Source organism: Schistocerca piceifrons, chromosome 7 (genome assembly GCF_021461385.2).
Source record: "Schistocerca piceifrons isolate TAMUIC-IGC-003096 chromosome 7, iqSchPice1.1, whole genome shotgun sequence".
NCBI classification, from domain to species: Eukaryota; Metazoa; Arthropoda; class Insecta; order Orthoptera; family Acrididae; genus Schistocerca; species Schistocerca piceifrons.
Window position 1 is genome coordinate 277,516,704 of NC_060144.1, and position 24,595 is coordinate 277,541,298.

The 24,595-nt window shown below is 45.5% G+C and overlaps 1 protein-coding gene across 1 annotated transcript; it reads right to left on the reverse strand.

Moving 5' to 3' along the window:
- Positions 1-2,759: 2,759 nt before the first annotated feature.
- On the reverse strand, positions 2,760-23,924 carry LOC124805628 (uncharacterized protein PB18E9.04c-like). The gene is made up of 2 exons (XM_047266196.1): positions 23,776-23,924; positions 2,760-3,825 (listed from the first exon to the last, which is right to left on the reverse strand). The coding sequence occupies exons 1-2, from the start codon at positions 23,922-23,924 to the stop codon at positions 2,760-2,762; spliced, it is 1,215 nt and encodes a 404-aa protein (XP_047122152.1).
- Positions 23,925-24,595: the final 671 nt, after the last annotated feature.

Sequence of the window (24,595 nt, forward strand, 5' to 3'; positions counted from 1 at the left end):
CATCCCTTTCACACTACATTCTCCTCTTCTTGTTATTCGAAATATATCACATAAAAAATAGCAAGTTAGATTAACGATGCCAAACGTGTTGTTTTTCCTGAGAAAATGCGTATTCCGGAACAGTAAAAGTTCGAAATTGCCTTCCTTGGCGCTCGCGACGTAATTACGGAGCATGAAGCAGTCGTAAACAGTGGACTGCTAATGTTTGCGGCTACTTAAAGTAGTGGAAGGGCCCACCACCTCTGGCTTCAATAGAACGTACAACATAAATCTGCGGTGCCTCCTCCCTTCTTTTTTGTCCTCATGGTGGCTACGTAGAGAGGATATGTGTGGTTCATAACGTAAATTATAGAAAGAGAGTGAATCATATCTCTAAAAGTGCGACACAAAATAAATATTATTTAAAAGTGCTGTCTAGCACGCTGCGTTTAGCAGGTTATACACAACGTGGTTGTAATTTTGGAGTGGAAAGATATTTATACGTTACTATCAAGCACGACGTCTCATCCTTTTTTTTTTATATAAAAGACTTGAACATTTCCGTTTCACCGTTGATTAGCGAGAGAACTGTCGTGTAGCAGAGTAGTACAATGGAAGAGTATATTTTGTTGCTGTGAGTTGTGAATTCGAGTATCTGATTTTCTATCCAACGTATACTATAGTGCATAGCATTTTCCATTGCAGCTGAGGTTCGTACAAACCTTCCAGATATTGTGATAGTCAGATGCATTATTAATATCATACACTACTGGTCATTAAAATTGCCCCACCAAGAAGAAATGAAGAAGATAAACGGGTATTCATTGGACAAATATATTATACTAGAACTGTCATGTGATTAAATTTTCACGCAATTTGGGTGCATAGATCCTGAGAAATCAGTACCCAGAACAACCACCTCTTGCCGTAATAACGGCCTTGATACGTCTGGGCATTGAGTCAAACAGAGCTTGGATGGCGTGTAGAAGTACAGCTGCCCATGCAGCTTCAACATGATACGACAGTTCATTAAGAGTAGTGACTGGCGTATTGTGACGAGCCAGTTGCTCGGCCACCATTGATCAGACATTTGCAGTTGGTGAGAGATCTGGACATAGTGCTGGCCAGGGCAGTAGTCGAACATTTTCTGTATCCAGAAAGGCCCATACAGGACCTGCAAAATGCGGTCGAGCATTATCCTCCTGAAATGTAGGGTTTCACAGGGATCGAATGAAGGGTAGAACCACGGGTCGTAACACATCTGAAATGTAACGTCCGCTGTTCAAAGTGCCGTCAATGCAAACAAGAGAGGTGACCGAGACGTGTAACCAATGGCACCCCTTACCATCACGCCGGGTGGTACGCAAGTAAGGCGATGACGAATACACGCTTCCAATGTGCGTTCACCACGATGTCGCCAAACACGGATGCGACCAAGATGATGCTGTAAACAGAACCTGTACTTATCCGAAAAAATGACGTGTTGCCATTCGTGCACCCGGGTTCGTCGTTGAGTACACCATCGCAGGCACTCGTGTCTGTGATGCACCGTCAAGGGTAACCGCAGCCATGGTCTCCGCGCTGATAGTCAATGCTGCTGCAAACGTCGTCGATTTGTTCGTGCAGATGGTTGATGTCTTGCAAAAGTCCCCATCTGTTGACTCAGGGATCGAGACGTGGCTGAACGATCCGTTACAGCCATGCGGATAAGTTGCCTGTCATCTCGACTGATAGTGATACGAGGCCGTTGGGATCCAGCACGGAGTTCCGTATTACCATTTTGATTTAATATTCTGCTAACAGTCATTGGATCTCGACCAACGCGAGCAGCAATTTCGCGATACGATAAACCGCAATCGCGATAGGCTACAATCCATCCTTTATCAAAGTCGGAAACGTGATGGTACGCATTTCTCGTCCTTAGACGAGGCATCACAACAACGTTTCACCAGGCAACGCCGATGAACTGCTGTTTGTGTATGAGAAATCGGTTGGAAACTTTCCTCATGTCAGCACGTTGAAGGTGTCGCCACCGGCGCGAACCTTGTGTTAATTCTCTGAAAAGCTAATCATTTGCATATCACAGCTTCTTCTTCCTGTCGGTTAGCACGTCATCTTCGTGGTGTAGCAATTTTATTGGCCAGTAGTGTAATTATCATATTCCGGTAGCTACCACTAGCCCCTGAAACGAATAATAGTATCTGTGGCAAATTTACAGTGGACAACGTCTTTATACTGGTACGTAGTGCGGGATATTAGTATCTGTGGCAATTTTACAGTGCACAACGTCTTTATACTGGTACGTAGTGCGGGATATAATGAGAATGTCAACTTCCCAGTAAAAGTGTCTCGTTTGTGACCTGTACATACGATATTTTCAATACAGAAGTTTAAACCAGCTGGTTATCTTAGGTGTAATTTTATATGTACAGTCGAGTAACGTACTTCCACGATAGAAATCAAGTAGCAATTCTTGTCATGCGCTTCTTGAGTACAACTGAGTGAAACTAAGGTACTGATTTCTGCAGTGCGACGTTGCTCTCACTTTATTGTGTCACTGTGTTTCTGTAGTGTCTAATCGTTTCATTTAGGAGTTTGGTCGTTTCTGAAGGCTGGCGCAGTACTATCCCACATGTGTACGTGGGATGATACATGAGATTACATCTGACATCAAAGATTCAGCAACACATTTTGCAATACAAGCCATAAAATTCAACATTAATAACAAAGATGCTTTCATAAACTTTATTAATTTTGAGTTCCAAGCTCAAACTGACACATTACATTTTATTTCCAAAAGCGGGAAAAGGTGGAGGGCCTTGAAGATATACCAGCTGATCAGATAGACTTTTCTTTTTGGAAATCTTAGGGAACGCTTGCTTTGGGGGAGGGCCAGTGAGAAGCGCACCCTGTAGGGCTGATGGTGCAACATCAGCTGCATGGAGCAGTGAAGATAATTCAGCGGTGGTGACACCATCCTGGAAGATGGTGAGATTCAATACTTCATCATTGGCAGCGTTGTTGAAGTTGCCCAATGTGGTGGGTGGCAGTGACTCAGCAGGAATAGTATTGCCAGTGCCCAAGGCGGTGGGCAGAATCAGGTCAGGAGTGGATGTGGCATCGAGAGCATCCAAGATGATGGGATGTGGTGGTTCATCGTTGGCAGCCTTGTTGCCACTGCCCAGTGTCGTGGGGGGCTGCAGTTCAGCAGTAATAATATCGTCACTGTGCAAGACATCAATATTAGTGTCGCAACTGCCAGGGTTGCTGGGAGGCAGCGGCTCACTAGTGGATGTGACATCGAGAGCATCCAAGATGGTGGGATGCGGTGGTTCATCGTTGGCCGCCTTGTTGCCACTGTCCAGTGTCGTGGGGGGCTGCAGTTCAGCAGTAATAATGTCGACACTGTGCAAGACATCAGTATTAGTGTCGCAACTGCCAGGGTTGCTGGGAGGCAGCGGCTCACTAGTGGATGTGGCATCGCGAACATCCAAGATGGTGGGATGCGGAGGTTCATCGTTGGCAGCCTTGTTGCCACAGTCCAGTGTCGTGGGGGGCTGCAATTCAGCAGTAATAATATCGTCACTGTGCAAGACAGTGGGGGTCAGCAGTTCATTAGTGGATGTGCTGTCACTGCCTTCGAAGACAGTGGGGTGAGACGGTTCATCGGCGGCAGTGTTGTCTCCATTGCAAAAGGAGGTGGGGGGCTGCAACTCAGCAGCATTACTATCTCCACTAGGCGAGGTGGTGGGGGCCAGAGAGTCATCAGCAACATTAACATCGCCACTGCCCAAGTTGGTGGTGGGCAGCAGCTCATCAGTAGTTGTGGTCTCGCCGCCTAAGGTGCTGGGAGGCGGCGGCGGCGGCGGTGAAGGCGGGCGTGGCAGCGTCGGTGGCAGCGGCTGCTGTTCGGCAGGGGCAGAGTAGGCACTGCACATGGTGTCAGAGACATCACAAGTCTGGAAGCAGAAGGATATTCTGTATTAGGATTGACTTTCTTGTATGTAGTACTGGTTCAGACTACGTGCTTGTAATAACTATTTCTGTATATTCACTGACAAGAGAAAAAGTGAAATACGAAAATATAATTATTGCTTATTAATGAAAATGCGATAATACATTTGTCTAAGTAAAATATTATCTGATAGATATTACAAGATCACAGGTTAATGGAAGCGTGAAAAGGCCACCAGAAATTTTAATGATACATGCAAAGGTGTGTGCATTGTGTTATACACATGCCACATATCTGTTTGTGGAATGGAGATCGATACCTGTGTCACCTGGTCAGTCAATACAAGGACCGTTACAGATAGCTGTAGATAACACTGGAGTTGTCGATGGATAATGCCCCATATGATCGACTGGAGACAGATCTGGTGTTTGAGCGGGCCAAGATATTATGTCGAAACGCTGAACATTATTTTAGGTTACAACAGCGGTATGTGGGCGAGAATGAATCATTTATGAAACAAAGCCTTGAATGCTGTACATGAATGCCAGCACAAAACGTCAGATCAACAGACTGATGTACAAATTTGCGGTCAGGGTGAGTGGGATAACCAAGACAGCGCTCCAACTGTGATATGAAATTGCCCCTCAGACGGTAGCTCTAGGTGTTGCTCTAATGGATCAAGCACACAGACAGACTGCTTGCAAGACCTCAACTGGCTCTTCCTTCTAAACAACTCACGACCAACACTAGATTGGAGGTAGAACAAGATTTCGTCATGAAACACTACAGTATTCCACCGTGCCATACGATGAGCTTTCCCCTAAATCTACGGAAGTCGTATATAACTGTGTTTAAGGGTCAGTGGAATGCACGTTACAGGTTGTCTGGCTCGGCGATATCCTTGAAGTAAACGATATTGTTGCTCATATTGCTGCTGCTGAGTCAGCACTACACGTGAGCGCCATACGCCACACACGATGGTCTTCTCACTCAGTCGTGTCACTTGCCCATTCGGGGCCTGGTCTTCTTGCGACCGTACGTTTTCGTGACCATCTCTGCCAGAAATCAAGTACAGCAGCTACATTCTTTCCAAATATCTCTGCAATATTGCAGAAGGAACATCCAGCTTCTCGTAGCTCTATCACATGGTCCTATTCTAAGTGAGGTGTTGATAACGACGTTCTTTAATGTCATCTACTAACGATGTCTCGTCTCAAAAATAATTAACTTTTACGACCGTTACAGCCTGTATTTAAAGGAAACGTGATTGAAAGCTCATAGCGCTGCTACTAACGCCACTCTCAGGTGACGGGTGCGAAATTTAAATAGTCATCTTGTTTCAGATGTAGAAAGACGGCTACCAACTTTTGTTTATGTCATCTAACTCGTCGTTAGTGCTGCAGATTTTTTGTCAGTGTGTTCTGGTGAAGCTACGTTAATCAGGTCGTATGGGGTGCTCACCAATTTACTATTTTAAGGTGTACGTGAAATTATACATTTGAATTTGTGTAGTTAAAATGGGTTACTTCAAAACGAGGTAACCACAGTCGAAGTGTTACACAGCTAAATACTGCAGCCAATGAGGGCCACTAGACTCTTCTGTCCATTAACATGGTTGCAACTTTTTGCGCCACTCCAGAAGATGAATCAGTAACGTTTTAGGGTTGCATAGGATAACTGGATGATTTGAGTTGCTGCGTACAGTTTGTCATAGTCAGTTGTGGCACCTCCTTTGCAGCTCTTACGGCAGAAGACTTCCGGCAAAAGAACTAAACCTTATTCTGAAAACGACTTTGTCAAAGAGGCCGGAGGAGCGGACTGACGTTCAGGGCACACTCTTGCCCTTGGGGCGGAAAGCTGCCTACAAAGGTGGAACATAAGCAATGATCAACGGTTAGAGGAAGCAGAAAGCAATGGAAAACGCTGCATTATAGACGCATTATGTGTATCCACAGAATCTGTGGACTGTGAATTGAAAAAGTGTCATGATGCTCTCCCCACTGGCAAAAGACCCCGGAGACTGCGAAGATGGAGGTGACCATGAGAAAAAGATTAAGTCACGGACGAATGGATAATGTTCTGAGAGCCGGATGTGATTATGTCAGAAGTCTGAACATGGTAGAGAAGCTATAAATTCTGAAACTGGAAATGCAAAGGCATAATCTCGATATAGTGGGGGTCAATGAAGTAAATGGAAGGAAGACAACAATTTATAGTCAGTTGAATATAGGATAATATCAACAGCAGCAGTGATAGGTATGATGGCAGTAGGATTCGTTGTGAATAGGAACGTTGGACAGAGAGTGTATTGCCGCGAACAGTTCAGTGATAGGGTTGTTCTCATCAGAATAGACACCAATAATTATCGAAAATAATAGTAGATGAACACATGCCGACGTCGAAAGCTGACAATGAGGAGATGAAGTGTATGAATATAGTGAACGGGTATTTCAGTAAGTAATAGGGGATGAAACACTGTTAGTAATGGGGGACTGGAATGCGGTTATAGGGGAACGAGTAGAAGGGTTACTGGAGAATATGGGCTTGGTGTTAGGAATGAGAGTGAAGACAGACTCAGTGAGTTCTACAAGTAAATAACAGCTATTAACATCATTCTCCAAATTCAATATTTATCGTCGGTTGTTGTCGGCCATCGATGCGCAGACGTGAGCGTTGAAAAATAAATCAGCATCGAAGCTTTGCCATCATCGTGCATCCCTAATACGAACATTTTCTTATGGTATGAGTTGACTTTGATAAAATTGTGCCATCTGTGCCGATACAGTAAGGCGTTTCGCTGAATGCAACGACAGTTTTTTTTGCGGCATGAAAGATTTTAATAATGTGTGTCACTACGATTAGTTTGTGTTGTAAAGGATCACCTTCCCAAATGGGGAAAGTTTATTTTATTCATACTCATTTCCTTCGACATGTATGCACGTTGCTGTAACTGCGACTGTAGATTGTAGATTCGTCTCGCGAGGTCCTATAGGGTGTAGTGCCTGTTTACGTCGTCAACGACAGAATTATCGACGGTAATGAGTGTGAGACCAACTGTAGTTATCAAGCCCTAAATGTGGGTATGGTAGCAGCTAGTCACGAAAAGCGAGCAAATTCTCAGCGTCCAGTAAGCGAGATCCTAGCAGTAGCTGGTCTGCACCGTCTATAGCTGGCGCATTGTCCTTTCTACATCTGTACCAGGACAGGTCTCATTACTTCTGTTGGTTATGTCAGTTGTTCATTTATCCTTTAAGCATTCGTACTCGGCATATGCTGACGCCAGGCAGAACACGTAGGCATTTGAGAAAGTCACTGACTCTTCTATGAAGGAGAACCAACTGTCAGGAACCAAAGTGGAAGTTCGTATTAATTATTTACTGCCAATATAGTGCAGTGTAAGCATAGTAAGAATGGTGTGAGTGAGGTGACTCCTTTGAAAAATCGAAGGCTTGTTTTACTGATTTCTAGCGTTTATCCCGCGCTAGCAGCGTCGTCTTGTTGGTACATCTGACTCCATTCGGGTCTGTCAGGTGCTTCTGTGTAGGTGGAATTGATGAACTCCGTATCTCTATTGATACGGTCCAGCCATTGTGTCTTGGATATGCCACGAGGTCGTCGGCCATTTGTGCCCAGGTGCATAGCTACTTTTGCCGCTTAGTCTGCTTTAATTTGCTTAACGTGTCCGTATCATCTTAACCTGCTTTCCCGTAGTTTGTCTGAGAAGGGTGCAAGCCCAAGCCGTCGACTGAAAATCCCAGGTCTTCACCAAACATAATATGGCTGATGCTTTTCTTCTGCTATTCGCATGATATTTATTCGCATACCTACTAAATAATTATCAGTGGCATTTAGCTCCAACAACCGGAGATAATCTCGTATAATAATAGAGAATAAAATTGTGTAGCATCCGGTCATTGCAGTGAAAGGGTAAAATATCTCGAAATGCACTTTTACACATCGAGTTCCGCTTAATGTCCGACTAATGTGCGGCTGGTCCTGGCGGAGCTTCGAGTCCTCCCTCAGGCATGGGTGTGTGTGTTTGTACTTAGGATAATTTAGGTTAAGTAGTGTGTAAGCTTAGGGACTGATGACCTTCGCAGTGAAGTCCCATAAGATTTCACACACATTTGAACATTTTTTACCACAAATGAAAGACAGCCCTACCATATTGCCGACCTACCTTCACCTACAGCATCAAAAATTCTCATCTACTAGGTAGTTAATCTTGCAAACACATTTGGCGTGTTGCCTGTCCGAGGGTGGAAAACGAAAGTTGATATTGGCAATAGCCACATCGATGGCCACACGCAAATCGTCATTTAATGATGTATATAAAGTTTTTGGATCAAGCAACTAAGTATGATACAGGGAGAGATATCCTGCCGAGAGTAAGTTTTGTATGCTATTGGTGTGACGTAGAGAGCCACTACCTACCTGCGCCTTCTTGTTCTTCTTCAGCTTCTTCCGCTCGTCACGATCAGCGGCACGCCGGCGGATGCAAGGGCACAAACGGCGAAACATCTGCGTCAGAGAAGACCTGTGTCAAGTACTATACGCTATAACATTTCTACAGCAAATCGTCCCCATCACCTCCACTCAACCATATTGAACGCTCCCTCTCATGGCGTTTACTAGTTTTTGCGTCATGATTGTCCCCAAAGTGAATTAGCGTAGTGAGGTGTTCAAAAGACACGATTGAGGACTTTGTGGGCGCATATTCATTACGAGGCACAGAGCGTGTCCACCGTGCCCGAATGCGTTCTGGGTGAATGTCTGGCGTGGTCGAATGTCTTATATTCCAAAGTCGTGAATCAGCTCGCCAACCATGATCTGCAAATGTCGACGGCGTATACAACAGCTCGGGCGTCTTATGAGCTGCATTTGCGCTTTTCCTTGAATTTCTGATGATTTGTTTTTGACGAGGACAACGAGTGATCAGAAGCTACCGAAATAAAGACTGAGGTACTGAATAATATCATACTTATATGTTTCATTGGAAATGACAACCGGGATACCTCGTTAGTTCACGTAATTCCCAAGAGTACAGGTAGCGCAGCATTGACTGTTACTCTGTTTCTCTATTTCTGGAAGTATTCCATATAAGTGCCGAACATTCATAAAGTGTTAGCAGTATCGGAATTAGCATGATAGGCTTGAAGAATTTAGTTAAAAATTTAAGTTAGTACTAATTACAACACATCGTTAAAATACGAGTATAGTAGATCCTACATAAGGATTCTAGAAGTACTGAAGGAATATTATCTATTCCTTGTTCAATATTTAGTTACGATTTTTCAGTAGCTTGGTTACCCTCTGACACTGTTAATCAGCCCTCTGTGTCTTCCAAACCGACTCCCATTTCTTCTTATGTCACTTCTCTAAACAGCTCCTTCCCAGTTGGACACGTTCAACAAACGCTTTCCACTTATCGAGCTCTCTCCTGGGATCAACGGTGGAATTCCGTATACGCTCTAAATGTTGAGGCCACTTCTCTTGCCTCTGAATTATATACACGCTGCATTTCATTGATAAGTCAATTACATAGCTACGGTTTTTTCTGAAGGTTTTTGTACCTCTTTCAGTTACTTCACGTTTGGGTTCACAGCTTCAAAGTAGCTTCTAAATGATGAAATCTTTTTAAACCACCGTAGGCTGTCAGTTTTATTATGCAAAGTGTGTTTAATGAACCACGTATATGTTTCACATTACTAGCCAGTTTCAGCCCTTGGCTGTTTTCAAATGTGTAGCGCTCGTTATGTGGGTGTGTGTGTCACATTTCAAAATGTGGTGGGTGAGGGTCGGAGGGAGAGTCCACTCTCAAACTCTCGCTCTCATTCCGCTACAGAGTGAAATATTTGGTCTGAGAAGTGTTGCAAAATAATTTATTTTGCACTGTCGATAAAATACACTTCGCCGCAGATGCAGAACTGGAGGTTTATGAATTTTACAACACAGGCGCTCGCATTGACTGAATATAATTTTCATCGAGATTCCGTTTATCTTATGCAGAGTGGCGGTTTGGCCGCTTTCTGATCTACATGTGCATCATGCTCGCTGATAATTCCGATGTGTTGCCTCTAACGTGTCTAGTGCACGCTACGAATCGTGTCCTACAACTTAGCACCGATGTAAATGAAATTACATGTGTGTAATTACTTTACATCATATTTAAGTAACGGAAATGTTACAGATTCAGTTTTATACACTTTACAGCAGTCTCCCATTAGCTGACATACTACTCTCGAACTAACAAGATTCAAAGCTCTATGTTGCGAACTTCCCACGGAGCTCCATTATAGGCCAGCTGCATCTATTACCACACAGTTTCATATCTCAGCCCTCAGAGTCTAAGGTAATAACTATCAGCATCATCAGACAATGGCACGAAAAGTAGTTGATAATTAAGGTAGTTTTCAATGGAAAAAATTTACGTAAGTTCCAGAATGGCTCACAACGTTAAAGTTTAATTCCACAGAATGATACTACCCAGTAGCATACGTTGCCTCCAGCCACTGATTATTGGTTAGGTCTTCGTTAGTCACCACTGTTTAGCAGTCAGTAGTGTGAGAAAGAACACATCACTGCTGAAATTTTTAAACGTGACACACACATCACCAATGAGATTTATGTTGGATAATGACAAAGAGCTGAAACTGGTAGGTAATGTGTATTATATACATGTAGGAATAAAGGAAATTACACGATAAAACTGTCACGCTAGGGTGGTTGTAAATAATTTCCTCTTTTTTTCGTTCCTGAAAATTGTCTCTTATGTTAACCATCGTTCCTTCCCCCTTACCTCGCTTCCACTTATGTTCGTTCTGCCTACCTTCTATTATCGTCCTTTTAAGAGATGTCCATTCCTCTTAAAGTGAACAGCCTACTGTGGTATTCACTATCGTAGCATCTACAGCCACAGCTAACATCTTCCCCTACCTCAGAGTTCGAGTATCTCCCTTAAAACTTTTGCTTATTCTTCATCATTGCTAAATTGTGATCTGATTCTAAATGCTTTTGTGTATGTCTTAAACCCCAGTATATGACTTCGAAATATCTGTGTCAGTAAGTTGTAATCTACGTGCTATCTTCTTATGCATTCGAGCCTGTTCCAAGTAGATCTCTTTCTGTTGTGATTGTGTAACTGTGCATAGCATTTACCAACATAAATTTATTTCACATCTCATGGTGTCTTTATCCTCTCTATTTCTAATACCGACACCATATTCTCCCATAACTTTTTTTTAAATCTTATGGGACTTAACTGCTAAGGCCATCAGTCCCTAAGCTTATACACAAACTAACCTAAATTATCCTGAGGACAAACACACACGCCCATGCCCGAGGGAGGACTCGAACCTCCGCCGGGATCAGCCGCACAGTCCATGACTGCAGCGCCTAAGACCGCTCGGCTAATACCGCGCGGCCTCCCATAAATCTGTTGTTCCTTTCTGCACCACAGTGTTCCAATCCCCATGGTTATTAGCTTTAGATCCTGCTTTCAATGTCGTCATACTCTGTATCCATGTCTTCAACTTCTGCTCGTCACTCAACATGTATACCTGAGCTGCATTCGTTGGTGATGGTAACCTGTAGATTCTGTTCAGATTATCCATGTCACTGAACAGTTCATAGTACTTCAACTTTGTGTCCTACCTTCCTACTCGAAATGAGTTCCACCCTCGTTATATCATTTTCTGGTACTGTTAATACTATTCTTCATTAGACAGAACAGAAATCCTGAAGTACTTTAAATTTCACTTCATCTACACAACTATATCTACATTGAGCCTTTACCGTTACCTTTTTCAGATCTTTTAGTTTCATATCCGAGGTCGTAGAATATAACGGCATTGTGGTAAGTTCAATCATTTTCTCATGGTCACCTGCTCTTGGAAAGGTCCATTCCTGCATATACAAATGATAGGTTAGATCTGACCCTTTTGCCAATGGAGAGACAATCAAGACACTTTCTCAGGTAGAGGCCACATTTCATGTGTACACATGTTATGTGTTGTTAATACTATGTTTTGCACTGCATTTTGCTCATTCATACCGTTCACCACTAATGATTATTCCTCATTACGGATAGTTCCCACACCAAAATTAAGAGGTTGCACAAAACCTCTGCCCACATACCCAGTAATCCTGTTGAAAAGTACTCGGTGCTAATGCTGATGATCTATAGATAAAATGTATGCATTAGCTGGGGTCTAGCCCGGCACCTAGAGCTTTTTGATCTTTAGTGCAAAACGCTACCGCTTTTTTTCTCCCTGAAAATCACTTATTTAAGGCAATCAATTAAAAATAAAACAAAAAACGCAATTTCAATAAAAACAAAATGGTTAAATTAGAAAAACGTATGGCGTTAATTTTAACGTGCCCTCACCTTTTTTCCTCCGTCGCTTCTATATCTCGGAACATTTAAATCCAAACAAGAGTAGCCACAAAAATGGGGGGGGGGGGGGGGATTTCGACTCATCCAACTCCTTGTCAATGAAAAACGAGATACAGCATATAGGAAAAAAGCTCTGGATAAAGTGGCATCCTGTGCCACGTCCAATGGGCTGTGGCCATATATTGACAAAAGGCAATCGGATCTGCGTGATATCCACTCACCATCACGTAGTGGACATAATGTCCAACAAGCCACATGATGTCATTGTTCTTCGACCGGGGAAAGAAGGTTGAATCGGGACACACGAGAGTCTCCCCCTAGATAGCCGCCTCCGACGTCCTGAGGAGAAAAGCTAGTTGTCGGCGAAGCCGTAGGAGATCAACCGATGAGATAATGTATCAGTTTCATGGAACGAGTGCTACGATCCGTCACACTGAGGCCAATACGAAAAAGTCGCATGTTGGTAGGTACAATATCATGAACAACTTGGTACCGCAAGGACGACACTTCCATTGGGAAAATCCGGAGGCTAAGGTTAGAACAAACAATCTTCCAATTCGTTTCTGGCGACAGGGCTTCCACAGAGGGAATGCTATGAGAAATTGGCGAGAGCCAAAACAGCATTTTTAGTTAGAGATTCGCCTGCGAAAGGATATTTACTCGTAAATAACTGACTTCAAGAAAAAATTCCTTAACTTGCCTTAGTTTATAACTAATCCAACTAATATCTACTGGAGGCGTTAAACTCGCCGGTTGGATACAGTCATGAAAGCGAGCTGTAAATGACTGGAGAGCGGGTAGACATGTTAAAACGGTGCGACGGATGAATAAGGCAGAAGCCTTACCTCGAATGTCAGGGTGGCCCAAACCTCCCAGGCGAGGGGGGTGCGCCGTGACCCCATATCGCAAGCGAAATATAGAGTTGGACCAGATAAACCTGCCAGCTAAACTTTACAACTTGCGGTACATCATTGCAGGAAGTGGAAAGAATTGTGCAGTAAAATAAGCCTTACCTAACACATTCGTTTCCATGGCCCTGGCCTTATGAAGAAGTAAGAGAGAGCGACGCTCGTGTTCAATGATTGCTCCCTGAACCTTATCCGTGACAGACTTCCAAATTTCGTAGCCATCTTTAGCGGACAACTGTCAATTATAACACCTAACAATGGATTGCGGGTGACCTTAAAAGCCCATTGAATTTCAACAGCGTAAAATCCTCGCAAACTGAGTAAGTGACATTTCTGGTCATTAACCCGCGCTCCAGCAAGACGAAAAAAAGCATCCGTAACTTCCTTCAGCCGTGGTATATCATCAGGGGTACGGAGAAGAACCATAACGTCATCAGCATACGCACGAACGGTAAACCTATCTCCCAACAGCGACCAGCCACCCAAATGAGTAGATATAGATCGCATACGGATTCCAGAAACAGAACGTAGAGCGACACAGATAATGGACTCCCTTGAAGGACGCCCTGACACACCGCGATGGGGGAAGTAAGACGGCCATTTACGTCAATGGACGCCCGAATACCAGTAATTAGTGAGCTAAACAACAGTCACGCAGCATCGTTAAAACCAACAGTCGTCGATACTCGCATGAGAAAACCATGATTAACGCCGTCGAACGCATGGTAAAAGTCAATGAAAAGCAAAGCGCATGGCACGGGAATGGTGGAAGCAATCGAAATTAGATCACGACATTCAGCAACGGGATTCAGGGGGGTACGACCCAGAAGACAACTAACATGGCTCGCAATGATGGCAACCAACAACACCGATAGTCTGCTATTTACCATTCGCGCCACTATCTTACAATCATAGTTGAAGAGGGTTATCGGGCGGACCTGGTCCATACGCAAACGTCCCGACTTCTTGGGGATCAGGACAATTTTAGCAACCTTAAAGCTAGGCGGGATAAGGCCTCCGTGGAATACTTCATTCACCATAGAAGTTATCGTATCTCCTATCATGACCCAAAATCGAATATAAAATTTTCTGGGAAGGCGATTTGTGGTAGGGGGAACGAGCCACAATATCAAATATGTCATCGTGATGGAATACAGAGATAAACTCTTCCTGAAGAGCTGGCATTATAACACTAAGAAGGAGGGAGGTAAAACCAACAGACGCTAGACTGAATACACTTCAGTGTAAAGGTCAGAAAGTAATGGTAAAGTTCACGCACGATAGCAGATTGGGAGGACCACTCACGCCCATCTAGAGAACGAATGGTAGTAAGACACGTCCCTTGAGATCGTTTGTGAAGCCAAAGAAGATGATACGCCAACTCATCCTGTACGATTGAAGGAGGGTGGGAACGTAAGCCGACACCATCCATATGCCTACGTGTGAGATGTAGAAGTTTTGTCTTGACACGGTGGACGTCTAAGACTCTCAAGGGGCATCACGAGCATTATCGTAAAGATGGCAGAGGACAGCGTAATAAAATTCCCTGGTTTGCCTTATTTCACACGCTTTTTCAGCGCTAAAACGCTTGAGTGTATTTCGAATCCGAGGTTTAGCAAAGGTAACTCACCATTCTGGAATTGAGGGATAACGCGCCTGGGACTGGAACGTCCGCCGCCGTATTTCTGCGATGATGCATTCCAGAGAGGGGTCCGTGAGATGTAGTGTTTAGCTTCCATGAAGGGCACAAAAGATAAATAAAAGTGGTCCAGTCGGCTACTTGAAGTAGCTGTAAAAAACGTAAACAGCACCAATGTAGGATATCTGCATGCCCAAGCATCTTGGAGATGCAAAGATGTCACCGTATCATTAAGTTCACGACGATATGTATAACTGGGGTCTGATATCTACACGACGTAAGACGCAGTTAAAATCGCCCCCTCCCCCTCCCCCCCCCCCCAACAAAACCTTTCACGGGTTCCGTCGAAGTAAATAAACAACTTCTTCCTTACAAAACAGCGCGCGGTTGGATGAACGATCAGATCCAGACGGAGCGTAAAGAAAAAAAACTACAGCCTGTACCGCGACCATCATCTAACATTTCGAAGTCCGTCAGCGGGATTCCATCTCGATAAAGCAAAGCCATACCGGTAGAATTTTCAGGTGCGACATTGAAAAACATAGAGTATCCAGGAAGACAAAACGCATCAAATAACACCTCTTGTAAACACACGATATTAGCTTGGGAATAGTAAATAAACTGGCGTAATGCAGCAAGCCGTTATTGGGAACATATCCTATTAATACTGAGGGTGAGAAATGTATATGCCTGCATCCGTTATCACATGTAAAGTCAATGAAACAACACTAAGAAAAAGCAGTCATCACGCCCTTCTCTCCTCAACGTCCAGAGGCGGTGGAAAGAAGGTATAATTCTAATACCCCCCACCGGGAGCCGAGGAATCCTCGTTTTCCTTTCTACGACGCGCCGCTGCACATGCAGGTTCAAAACGCTGTTTCACACCTCTCCGTGAAAACATTCACTCTTGATGTGGAAGGGTTGGGGGCACGTCAAGCTCCGATTTAATAGAGGAGCCATCTCCACTGCACTCATCGGAAACCGGAGAGCACAGCTCAGAACGACTTACAGCAACATCAGGTACAGAAGACACAGGTAATGCAGTGCCGGTGTCGGATTGAATAACCTGATCATCAGGATGAGAACCCGTAGAATCCCGGTGCCCCACAATCTCAGTGTGGAGGAGAGGTGGTATTTCATTGGAACACTGTAAAGACTCGCCGGCATGCAACGCCTCTGCGAGAACATTGTGTGTTTATCCTGTTTTCGATTCTACACACAAATCACGATCACCAGCCGTTTATATATACTATGAGGTGAAAAATGTCATGCCCTTCTAATATCGTGTGGCAGTTACTTGTGCCCGGCATAGTGCAGAAAATCGATGTGGCATGTCCTCAACAACTCTTCGGAAGTCCCATGCAGAAACATTCAACCTTGGGTGCTTCTATAGCTGTCCGGAACTGCGAAAGTACTGCCGGTATAGGATTCTATTCACGAACTGACTTCTCGATTACGTCCCATAAAAGTTTGATTCATGTCGAGCGATGTGGGTGACCAAATTATTCACTCGAAATGTCCAGAATGTTCTTCGTACTAACTGTGAACAAATGTGACGACAATTCTATCGTTGTTTGTGAATTTGAAACTCATGAATCGGTGAAAATGTTCTCCAGGTGTCCGGACATAATCATTTCCATCCAATGATCTGTTCAGTTGGACCGGAGGTCCCAGTCCATTAGATGTGAACACAGCCCACACCATTATGGAGTCGTCTCGAATGAAAAACAGCCCACAGTTGCACTAATTATGTTTATCCTAAACCTTGACCGTGGTTTCTGCTATAATAATATAACCTTCTCCAGAAGTCCTAAGGAGATCAGAATAACATCTAGACCAGTAATATAATCTACACATAAACTTATAAATTACGTATGTGATAACAAATTACTTACATGAGATTTTAAAAATGAAAAATGTCTTTGCCCAGCGGCTTCGTCAAAATCAATAAAATAAAATAACTTCAACAGACATAAGCCTATTTCGATCATACGTAAAACTATGTCCTCCGCCACTACATTTGTTATACTAGGTGCACGGTCGTCAAACGCTCTACATCCTGCGCGCCATTGAGCTACATCGGACCGTTTATCAGGAAAATAGCTAATATCTACGATAAAATTTTAATAACAAGCCTACAACGGCAACTGAAGGACCGTATGCTTACTAATACAACTGTCCAACAGTTAAAATGCTGTTGCATACAATCATTAAAGTGGTCAAGCATTAACATTATGTAGTCACCACAGATTGAACAGTGCCTTGTAGGTGCCTTGGGACCATGGTTCATAGCGTCTGCGCCACACTCGAAACCTAGCATCAGCTATCAGATTATGCTGATAGAATAGCTCCATATTTATCAATTATATACAACCGTTCGCTCACAGAAAGATCCGTACCTAAAGACTGGAAAATTGCTCAAGACACATCAATACCCAATAACGGAAATAGTAGTAGGCCCATATCACTAACGTAGATTTGCAGTTGGGTTTTGGAACATATGTTGTGTTCAAACATTATGAATCACCTCGAAGGAAACGATTTATTGACACATAGTCAGCACGGTTTCAGAAAATATCGTTGTTGTGGAAGACAACTAGTTGTTTATACTCATGAAGTGCTATCGACAGGGGATGTCAAACTGATTCCATATTTTTAGATTTCGAGAAGGCTTCTGACACCATTTTTCACAAGCGTCTTGTAACCAAACTGCGTGCCTATGGAATTTCGCCTCAGTTGTGCGACTTGATTCATGATTTCCTGTCATAAAGGTCACAGTTCGTAGTAATAGACGGAAAGTCATCGAGTAAAAGAGAAGTAATATCCGGCGGGAAGTGTTATAGGCCCTCTATTGTTCCTGATCTCGTATATTAACGACATAGGAGACAATCTGAGTAGCCCTCTTTGAGTTCTTGCAGTTGATGCTGTCATTTACTGTCTTGTAAAGTAATCGGGTGACCGAAACGAATTGCAAAATTATTTAGATAAGATGTCCGTACGGTGCCAAAACTTGCAGTTGACCATGAATAAAGAAAAGTGTGAAGTTCTTCGCAGGACTACTAATAGAAATCCGCTAAATTTCGATTACGCGATGAGTCACACAAATCTGAAGGCCATAAATTTAACTAAATACTTAGGAATTACAATTCAATATAAGCTAAATTGGAACGATCATATAAATAATGTTATGGGTGGAGCAAACTAAAGACTGCGATTCATTGACATACACTTAGAAGGTGCAACAGATCTACTAAAGAGACTGCTTACACCACGCTAGTCCGCCCTATTCTGCAGTATTGCTGTGCGGTATGGGATCCGCTTCAGATGGGACTGGCGGTGACATCGAAAAAGTACAAAGAAGGGCAGCTCGTATTTGACTATCGCGAAGTTGGGGAGATAGTGCCACAGACATGATACGTAAATTGGAGTGGCAATCATTAAAACAAAGGCGTTTTTCGTTGCGACGGGGTCTTCTCATGAAATTTCAGTCACCAGTTTTCTCTTACAATCGTGAAAGCCATTTTTTGGCACCCAGCTACATAGGTAGAAATGATCACGATAAAATAAGGGAAATCAGGGCCCGCACAAAAAAATTAAGTGCTCGTTTTTCCCGCGCGCTGTTCGAGAGTCGAACGGTAGTGTGACAGCTTGAAGGTGGTTCAAAATGGCTCTGAGCGCTATGCGACTTAACTTCTGAGGTCATCAGTCGCCTAGAACTTAGTACTAATTAATCCTAACTATCCTAAGGACATCACACACATCCATGCCCGAGTCAGGATTCGAACCTGCGACCGTAGCGGTCGCCCGGTTCCAGACTGTTGCGCCTAGAACCGCACGTCCTCTCCGGCCGGCCTGAAGGTGGTTCATTGAACCCACTGCCATGCGCTTTATTTTGACTAGCAGAGTAATCATGCAGATGTAGATGTAGCTCTTATCTACTGAAATTCGGACTCATCTGACCACGTCACTGTTTCTCAGTAGCCTAGCGTCTAATCGATATGGTGACGAGCCCAGGAGAGGCGATGTAGACGGCGCCTATTAGCAAAGGCATTCGCGACGGTCGTCTACTGCCGTAGCCTATTAACGACAAATTTCGCCGTACCATCCTAACGGATATTTCGTCGTACGTACCACGTCGATTTCTACGGTTATTTCACGCATTGTTGCTTTGCTGTTAGCACTGACAACTCTACACAGACTATGCCGCTTTCATTCGTTGCGTGAAGATCGTCGGCCAGTGCGTTCTCCGCGATGAGAGGTAATTCCCTGAAATTTGGTATTTCGACACACTCTTGACACTCGAGAATTCGGAATATTGATTTCCCCAACGATATCCGTAATGCAATGCCCCATGTGTCTAGTTCTATCCACTATTCCGAGTTCTAAGTCTGTTGATTCCAGTTATGCGCACACGGTTACATCGGAGATCTTTCCACATGTATCATCTGAGTACAAATGACAGCTGTGTGAATGCTACCTGTTCGTTCCGTAGCGTACGACAGCACATGGCATTCCCTCTATAGTAATACAGGTGTAAAAGAAATTATATTCCTTCAAATTCTCCAGTCATTAGTAAATAACTGAAAATTTTGTGGATCCGTATTTATCTGCATTATAGCTGCCTCCCCTTAACGCATGTTCACCTTTCCGACTGCCGAGAATCTGTATCTTCCGAAAATCCCATAGAGCGCCACAATAGGCCTATACAAAAGACTGCGTCTGTTATCGCACACTTTTTACATCTCAGCCTACATATTATGAAAAATCACTGGCAGTTCAAGTAGACAATGAAATTAAAGACAGTTGATACTTACCTCGGACGGTAAGAGTCTTCACAGGATCAAACAACTGTCAGAAAGCTCCGAATGGCTCTTTACTCGACTGTTGAATTCCTCAGACTGATGCTACGCAACGGTTCACGTCACCTCCAGCCATTTACTATTGTTGAAGTCTTTGCTCGTCGCCATTGTTAGCAATGAGTAATGAGCTTCTGTGTCGCTAGACATGAACTATTTATTTATTTCAGCCGTGGTGCATGCGATCGCGATGATAATGGCATTAGATTTGGGAGCATTTTCCTTCGGTACCAAACTTAGTGGTTTCACATACATTCAGGCTCACTGTGTATCACATATTTCTTTTAGTTTCGATCATCGTTCTGTCGGGTACAGCTAAACTGGTGGCTGTCCGACCTTTGCTTAACGTGATTCGGAAAAATGAAGACCTTCAGTTGAGTAACAATAACTTTATTGCGAGCGCGTATCTTGCGACGCCCGGCATGCATGGACAGATCGGAGCTATAAAATTTGCTTCCGGCCTATACAGAGTATCCTTAATCCTCGGAAAACTTCCGTAATTAGGAGAGGAAACAGTACTCGTCCACACAAGTCAGGAGGCAAAGAACTACTACTAACTCAAAAAAAACAAGGAATAATAACAATAAACCGAACGTATATAAAAGATAGAAAACACAGCGCCTCTAGAAGCTGGGCGCGGAACTACACCAACGACGCGTAAAGTAATTGCGACCGCACACCACTGCACTGACACACGCGCACAGCACACACACACACACGGCGAGCTTGAATTAGCGCGCTGCAGCGTCGCTACATCAGCCCCCCGGGCGGAAGCGGAGCGTCGGCGTCGAGATACCGCGCCGGAAAGTGCACCCGACGTCCAGAACGGGTCGTCCTCGTCGGAGGAGGAGGAACAACGTCAGGAGGTGGATGTTGTGCTGCGTTGGGCGGCGGATGTTGAAGAGCCGGCGCCGGAGATGTGGCGTCAGTGTCTGGAACAGCGGTAGGTGAATGCCTGCGACGAGGTGCCGCTAGTGGGGTGTCAGGAAAAACATACGCAGGTTTAACCCGATTCAACGCGACATTCGTAGTTTTGCCGTTCACTAGGATATCCATGGTGTGGGCACCGCGCCGTAGCACTTCATATGGACCAGAATAAGGAGCTTGTAGAGGCGGTTTAACGCCCTCAGTGCGGAGCATGACGTGACGACATTGTTCCAGGTCCTGGTGCACGAAAGTGGGCGGCTTGCCATGACGTGTGGCTTTCGGAGGGCGAATCTTTGATACATGGTCCCTCAATCGTCGCAAGAAATCCGGCTGGCCAGTAGACACTGTCACTGTGGCATCAGCGTCTACAAAGTCACCAGGAAGGCGCAGTGTTTCTCCATAAACCAGTTCTGCCGCTGACGACCCCAGGTCTGGTTTGAAAGTCGTCCGTAAGCCTAACAAGACCACTGGTAGTGCGGTTGTCCAGGTTTCTTCGTGGCACATCAGCGCGGCCTTCAAACAACGGTGCCAGCGTTCGATCATTCCGTTGCTTGCTGGGTGATAACTTGTGGTCTTATGGTGGGTGTAACCACAAAACTTGGCCAGCTGTGAGAACAGGTCTGATTCAAATTGCCGTCCGCGGTCAGTGGTAATATGTAGTGGGCATCCAAATCTTGCCAACCAAGTCATTGCAAAAGCGGAAGCTAATGTGTCTGCTGTGATATTATCCACCGGCACTGCCTCCGGCCAACGTGTAAAACGGTCGATCATTGTAAACAGATATCTTTGCCCGTTCGAAGGTGGAAGTGGTCCGACTACATCTAAATGAACGTGGGCAAAGCGGGCGGTGGTATCCGGAAAATCGCCGATCGGTGCGTGTACATGGCGGTTAATCTTGCAGCGTTGGCACTGAAGACAAGATTGGACCCACTCGCGGCAGTCTTTTTGCATGCCTGGCCACACGAAACGTTGCGATACTAGGCGGAATGTCGGGCGTACCCCGGGATGGCACAATCCATGTACTATATCAAAGGCTTGTCTTCTAAAAGCGGGCGTCAGAAAGGGACGAGGTCGGCCGCGAGAAACGTCGCAGTATAGCTGTGTATCTTCCCCCGGAACATCAACGAGTTTCAGTTGCAATGCGGAAGCCGTGTCTTTGACATAGGCAAGGAGTTCTTCGTCGTCTCTCTGTGCCTGTGCCAGTGCAGGAAAGTCTATGGTCCTGGAAACACTGCTGATCCGTGAAAGGCAATCCGCAGCAATGCTGTCGATCCCAGAAATATGTCTAATGTCGGTAGTAAACTGGGCCACGAACTCAAGGTGATGAAATTGACGGGGAGAGCAGTTGACACTATTCCGACGGAAGGCGAACGTGAGTGGCTTGTGGTCTGTATATATCGTGAAAGTTCGCGCTTCCACTTGGGGGCGAAAATATTTCACTGCCTGGTATACTGCCAGGAGCTCACGGTCATATGTGCTCCATTTTCTCTGTGCAGGCGAAAGCTTGTGGGAATAATACGCCAGTGGCTGCCATGCGTTGTCGGACCATTGTTGTAACGCGGCACCGATCGCCGTCTGGCTCGCATCTACGACAATTGCTAATGGCGCGTCGAGCCGTGGGTGTGCGAGAAGCGCCGCGTCGGCCATGCTCCTCTTTGTTGCCTCGAACGCAGAACACATGTCCTCTGTCCACTGTATCAGAGACTTGCTATTTACTTTAGGGCCCGATAATGCCGCCGTCAAAGGTTCCTGCAGCTCCGCAGCGTGAGGAAGGTGTCGTCGATAAAAATTGAGCATCCCCACAAAACGACGTAATTCTTTGATCGTAGTTGGTCGGGGTAGCTGCAAGATAGCGTCCACCTTCTCGGACAGAGGAAGAGAGCCTTCAGCAGAAATCTTATGGCCAAGAAATGTCACCTCTGACTGCCCAAAAACACACTTGTCCACGTTCAAGACGACACAGTAACGCTCCAACCGCTCGAAAATCTCTCGCAGATGTTGTCGGTGTCGATCGTGGTCAGCAGAGAACACTAACACATCGTCCAGGTAGGCGAAACAGAACGGCAGCCCCTGGAGAACCGAGTCTATAAACCTTTGCCAGGTCTGAGCGGCATTGCGTAAACCGAAAGTCATAAATTTGCTTTCAAATAAACCGAAAGGCGTTATTATTGCAGTCTTTGGAATGTCGTCATTGGCCACCGGAATCTGTGTATACGCTTTAGCGCAGTCCAGAACTGTGAACACCGTGGCACCATGTAAAGCGTGATTATAATCCCTCAGTAACGGAACGGGATATCTGTCCGGCACTGTTCGCGCGTTAAGCGCACGGTAGTCACCGCATGGGCGCCAAGCTCCACCCTTCTTCGGAACAAGATGTAATGCGGAGGACCACGGGCTCTTAGATGGCCGCATTATGCCCTCGCGAATCATGGCGTCAAATTCTGCCTTCGCTATCTTCAATCGGTCCGGAGCGAGACGCCTAGGTCGGCATGCTACTGGGGGACCGTCCGTCGTTTGAATGTGATGCACCGTGTCATGTGGTATGAACCTGGGAGCGCCGGGCGGCCTGGTCAAGTTCGGATAGTTAAGCAGTAATTCAGTGTACTCACCCTCCGTAGCATGGACCAACTTGGCACTGTGCGTTGCGGCGTCGCGACGGAAACCCGTGACTGCTAAGCCAGTGACGCTGTCTACCAAGCGTGCGTTCGCGACGTCCGGCAGCAGGTGGTAGTGTGCGAGAAGATCAGCCCCGACGATCGCCTCCGTGACGTCAGCCACTGTAAAATTCCACCCGTACGCGCGACGTAGGCCGAGATTAAGCTCCATCCTCTGTGTGCCATATGTTGCGATGGAAGAATTGTTGGCAGCCGTCAGACGGAAGGCAGTTGGCGGCCGGCAACGATGTATGGCTGTTCGTGGTATGATACTCAGGTCCGACCCCGTGTCTATTAAAAACTTAACGCCGGAACTCCTATCGGTAACGAACAGGCGCTTGGAGGATAACTGGCAGTCGGTTGCGCCTATTGTCGACCGCCGGTGGCGTTTGGGTGCGAGCATGGCGATGTGCACTTCCTTGCCTGATCGCCAAATCGTCGGTGGTACCAGCGCAACGGTACCTCGCCTTGCGGAGTGGTAGTACCGCCGGAAGATCTGCTTCTCGAACGCCGCCGTCTGTAACGGCTTCTTCTATTATTGTCGTCGTCACGTGCCAGCAGCGCACTGACCTGGGTGCACAAAAGCTCAACCTTGGCAGCGAGAGAATCATGGTCGGCTCGTGCTACAGACGCGGTACTGTTTGCACTGTTGTCCAACGCCGCGACTGCGCTGACCGGAGCCGGTGTGATCGCGTCCTGAATCCGGTCTGCTAGCTGCGCCACGTCATCCAGCGGCATGTCCGTTTGTGAGGCGATTATGGCTTTTATTTGCGGCGGCAACCTACTGCTCCACAGTGTTCTGAGCAGACTGTCTGGCACAGTAACGGTGTCAACTTTGCTGCGTAGATGTCGCAGGTATTGAGAAGGCTTCCTGTCGCCAATTTCTTCCTGTGTCAGAACCTGACGTATCCGGTCCTCTTGTGACGCGGCCACCCGTCGAATCATCTCTGATTTTAGCCTGGCATAAGCTCCAGCCTCGGGCGGTGCTGTGATTATGTCCTGCACCTCGGCTGCATAACGTTGGTCGAGTTGGCTCACAATCAGCGCAAATTTAGTTGCTTCGACCGTTATTCCAGCGCAGCTAAAACTTGCCTCTGCCTGCGCGAACCAGAGTACCGGGTTGTCGGGCCAGAACGGCGGCAAACGGACTGCAATCCTGGAGACGGCCTGCTGTTCGGTCATTATGTGCTCGTTACTTACGTAGCTCACGGCTGCTTCTTCTTAATCACGTCGGTCTCTGCTTGGATCACGTCGGGGTCACCACTTGTCGGGTACAGCTAAA

What these genes read in the sequence shown, in the direction of transcription:
- LOC124805628 (XM_047266196.1), bottom strand. Translation starts at nt 23,924, where the DNA reads ATGATTCTCTCGCTGCCAAGGTTGAGCTTTTGTGCACCCAGGTCAGTG. An exon ending in CTACCACTCCGCAAGGCGAG is followed by an intron (nt 3,826 to 23,775) that starts GTACCGTTGCGC and finishes GCCGCCTCCCAG; the next exon opens with CACCTTAGGCGGCGAGACCA.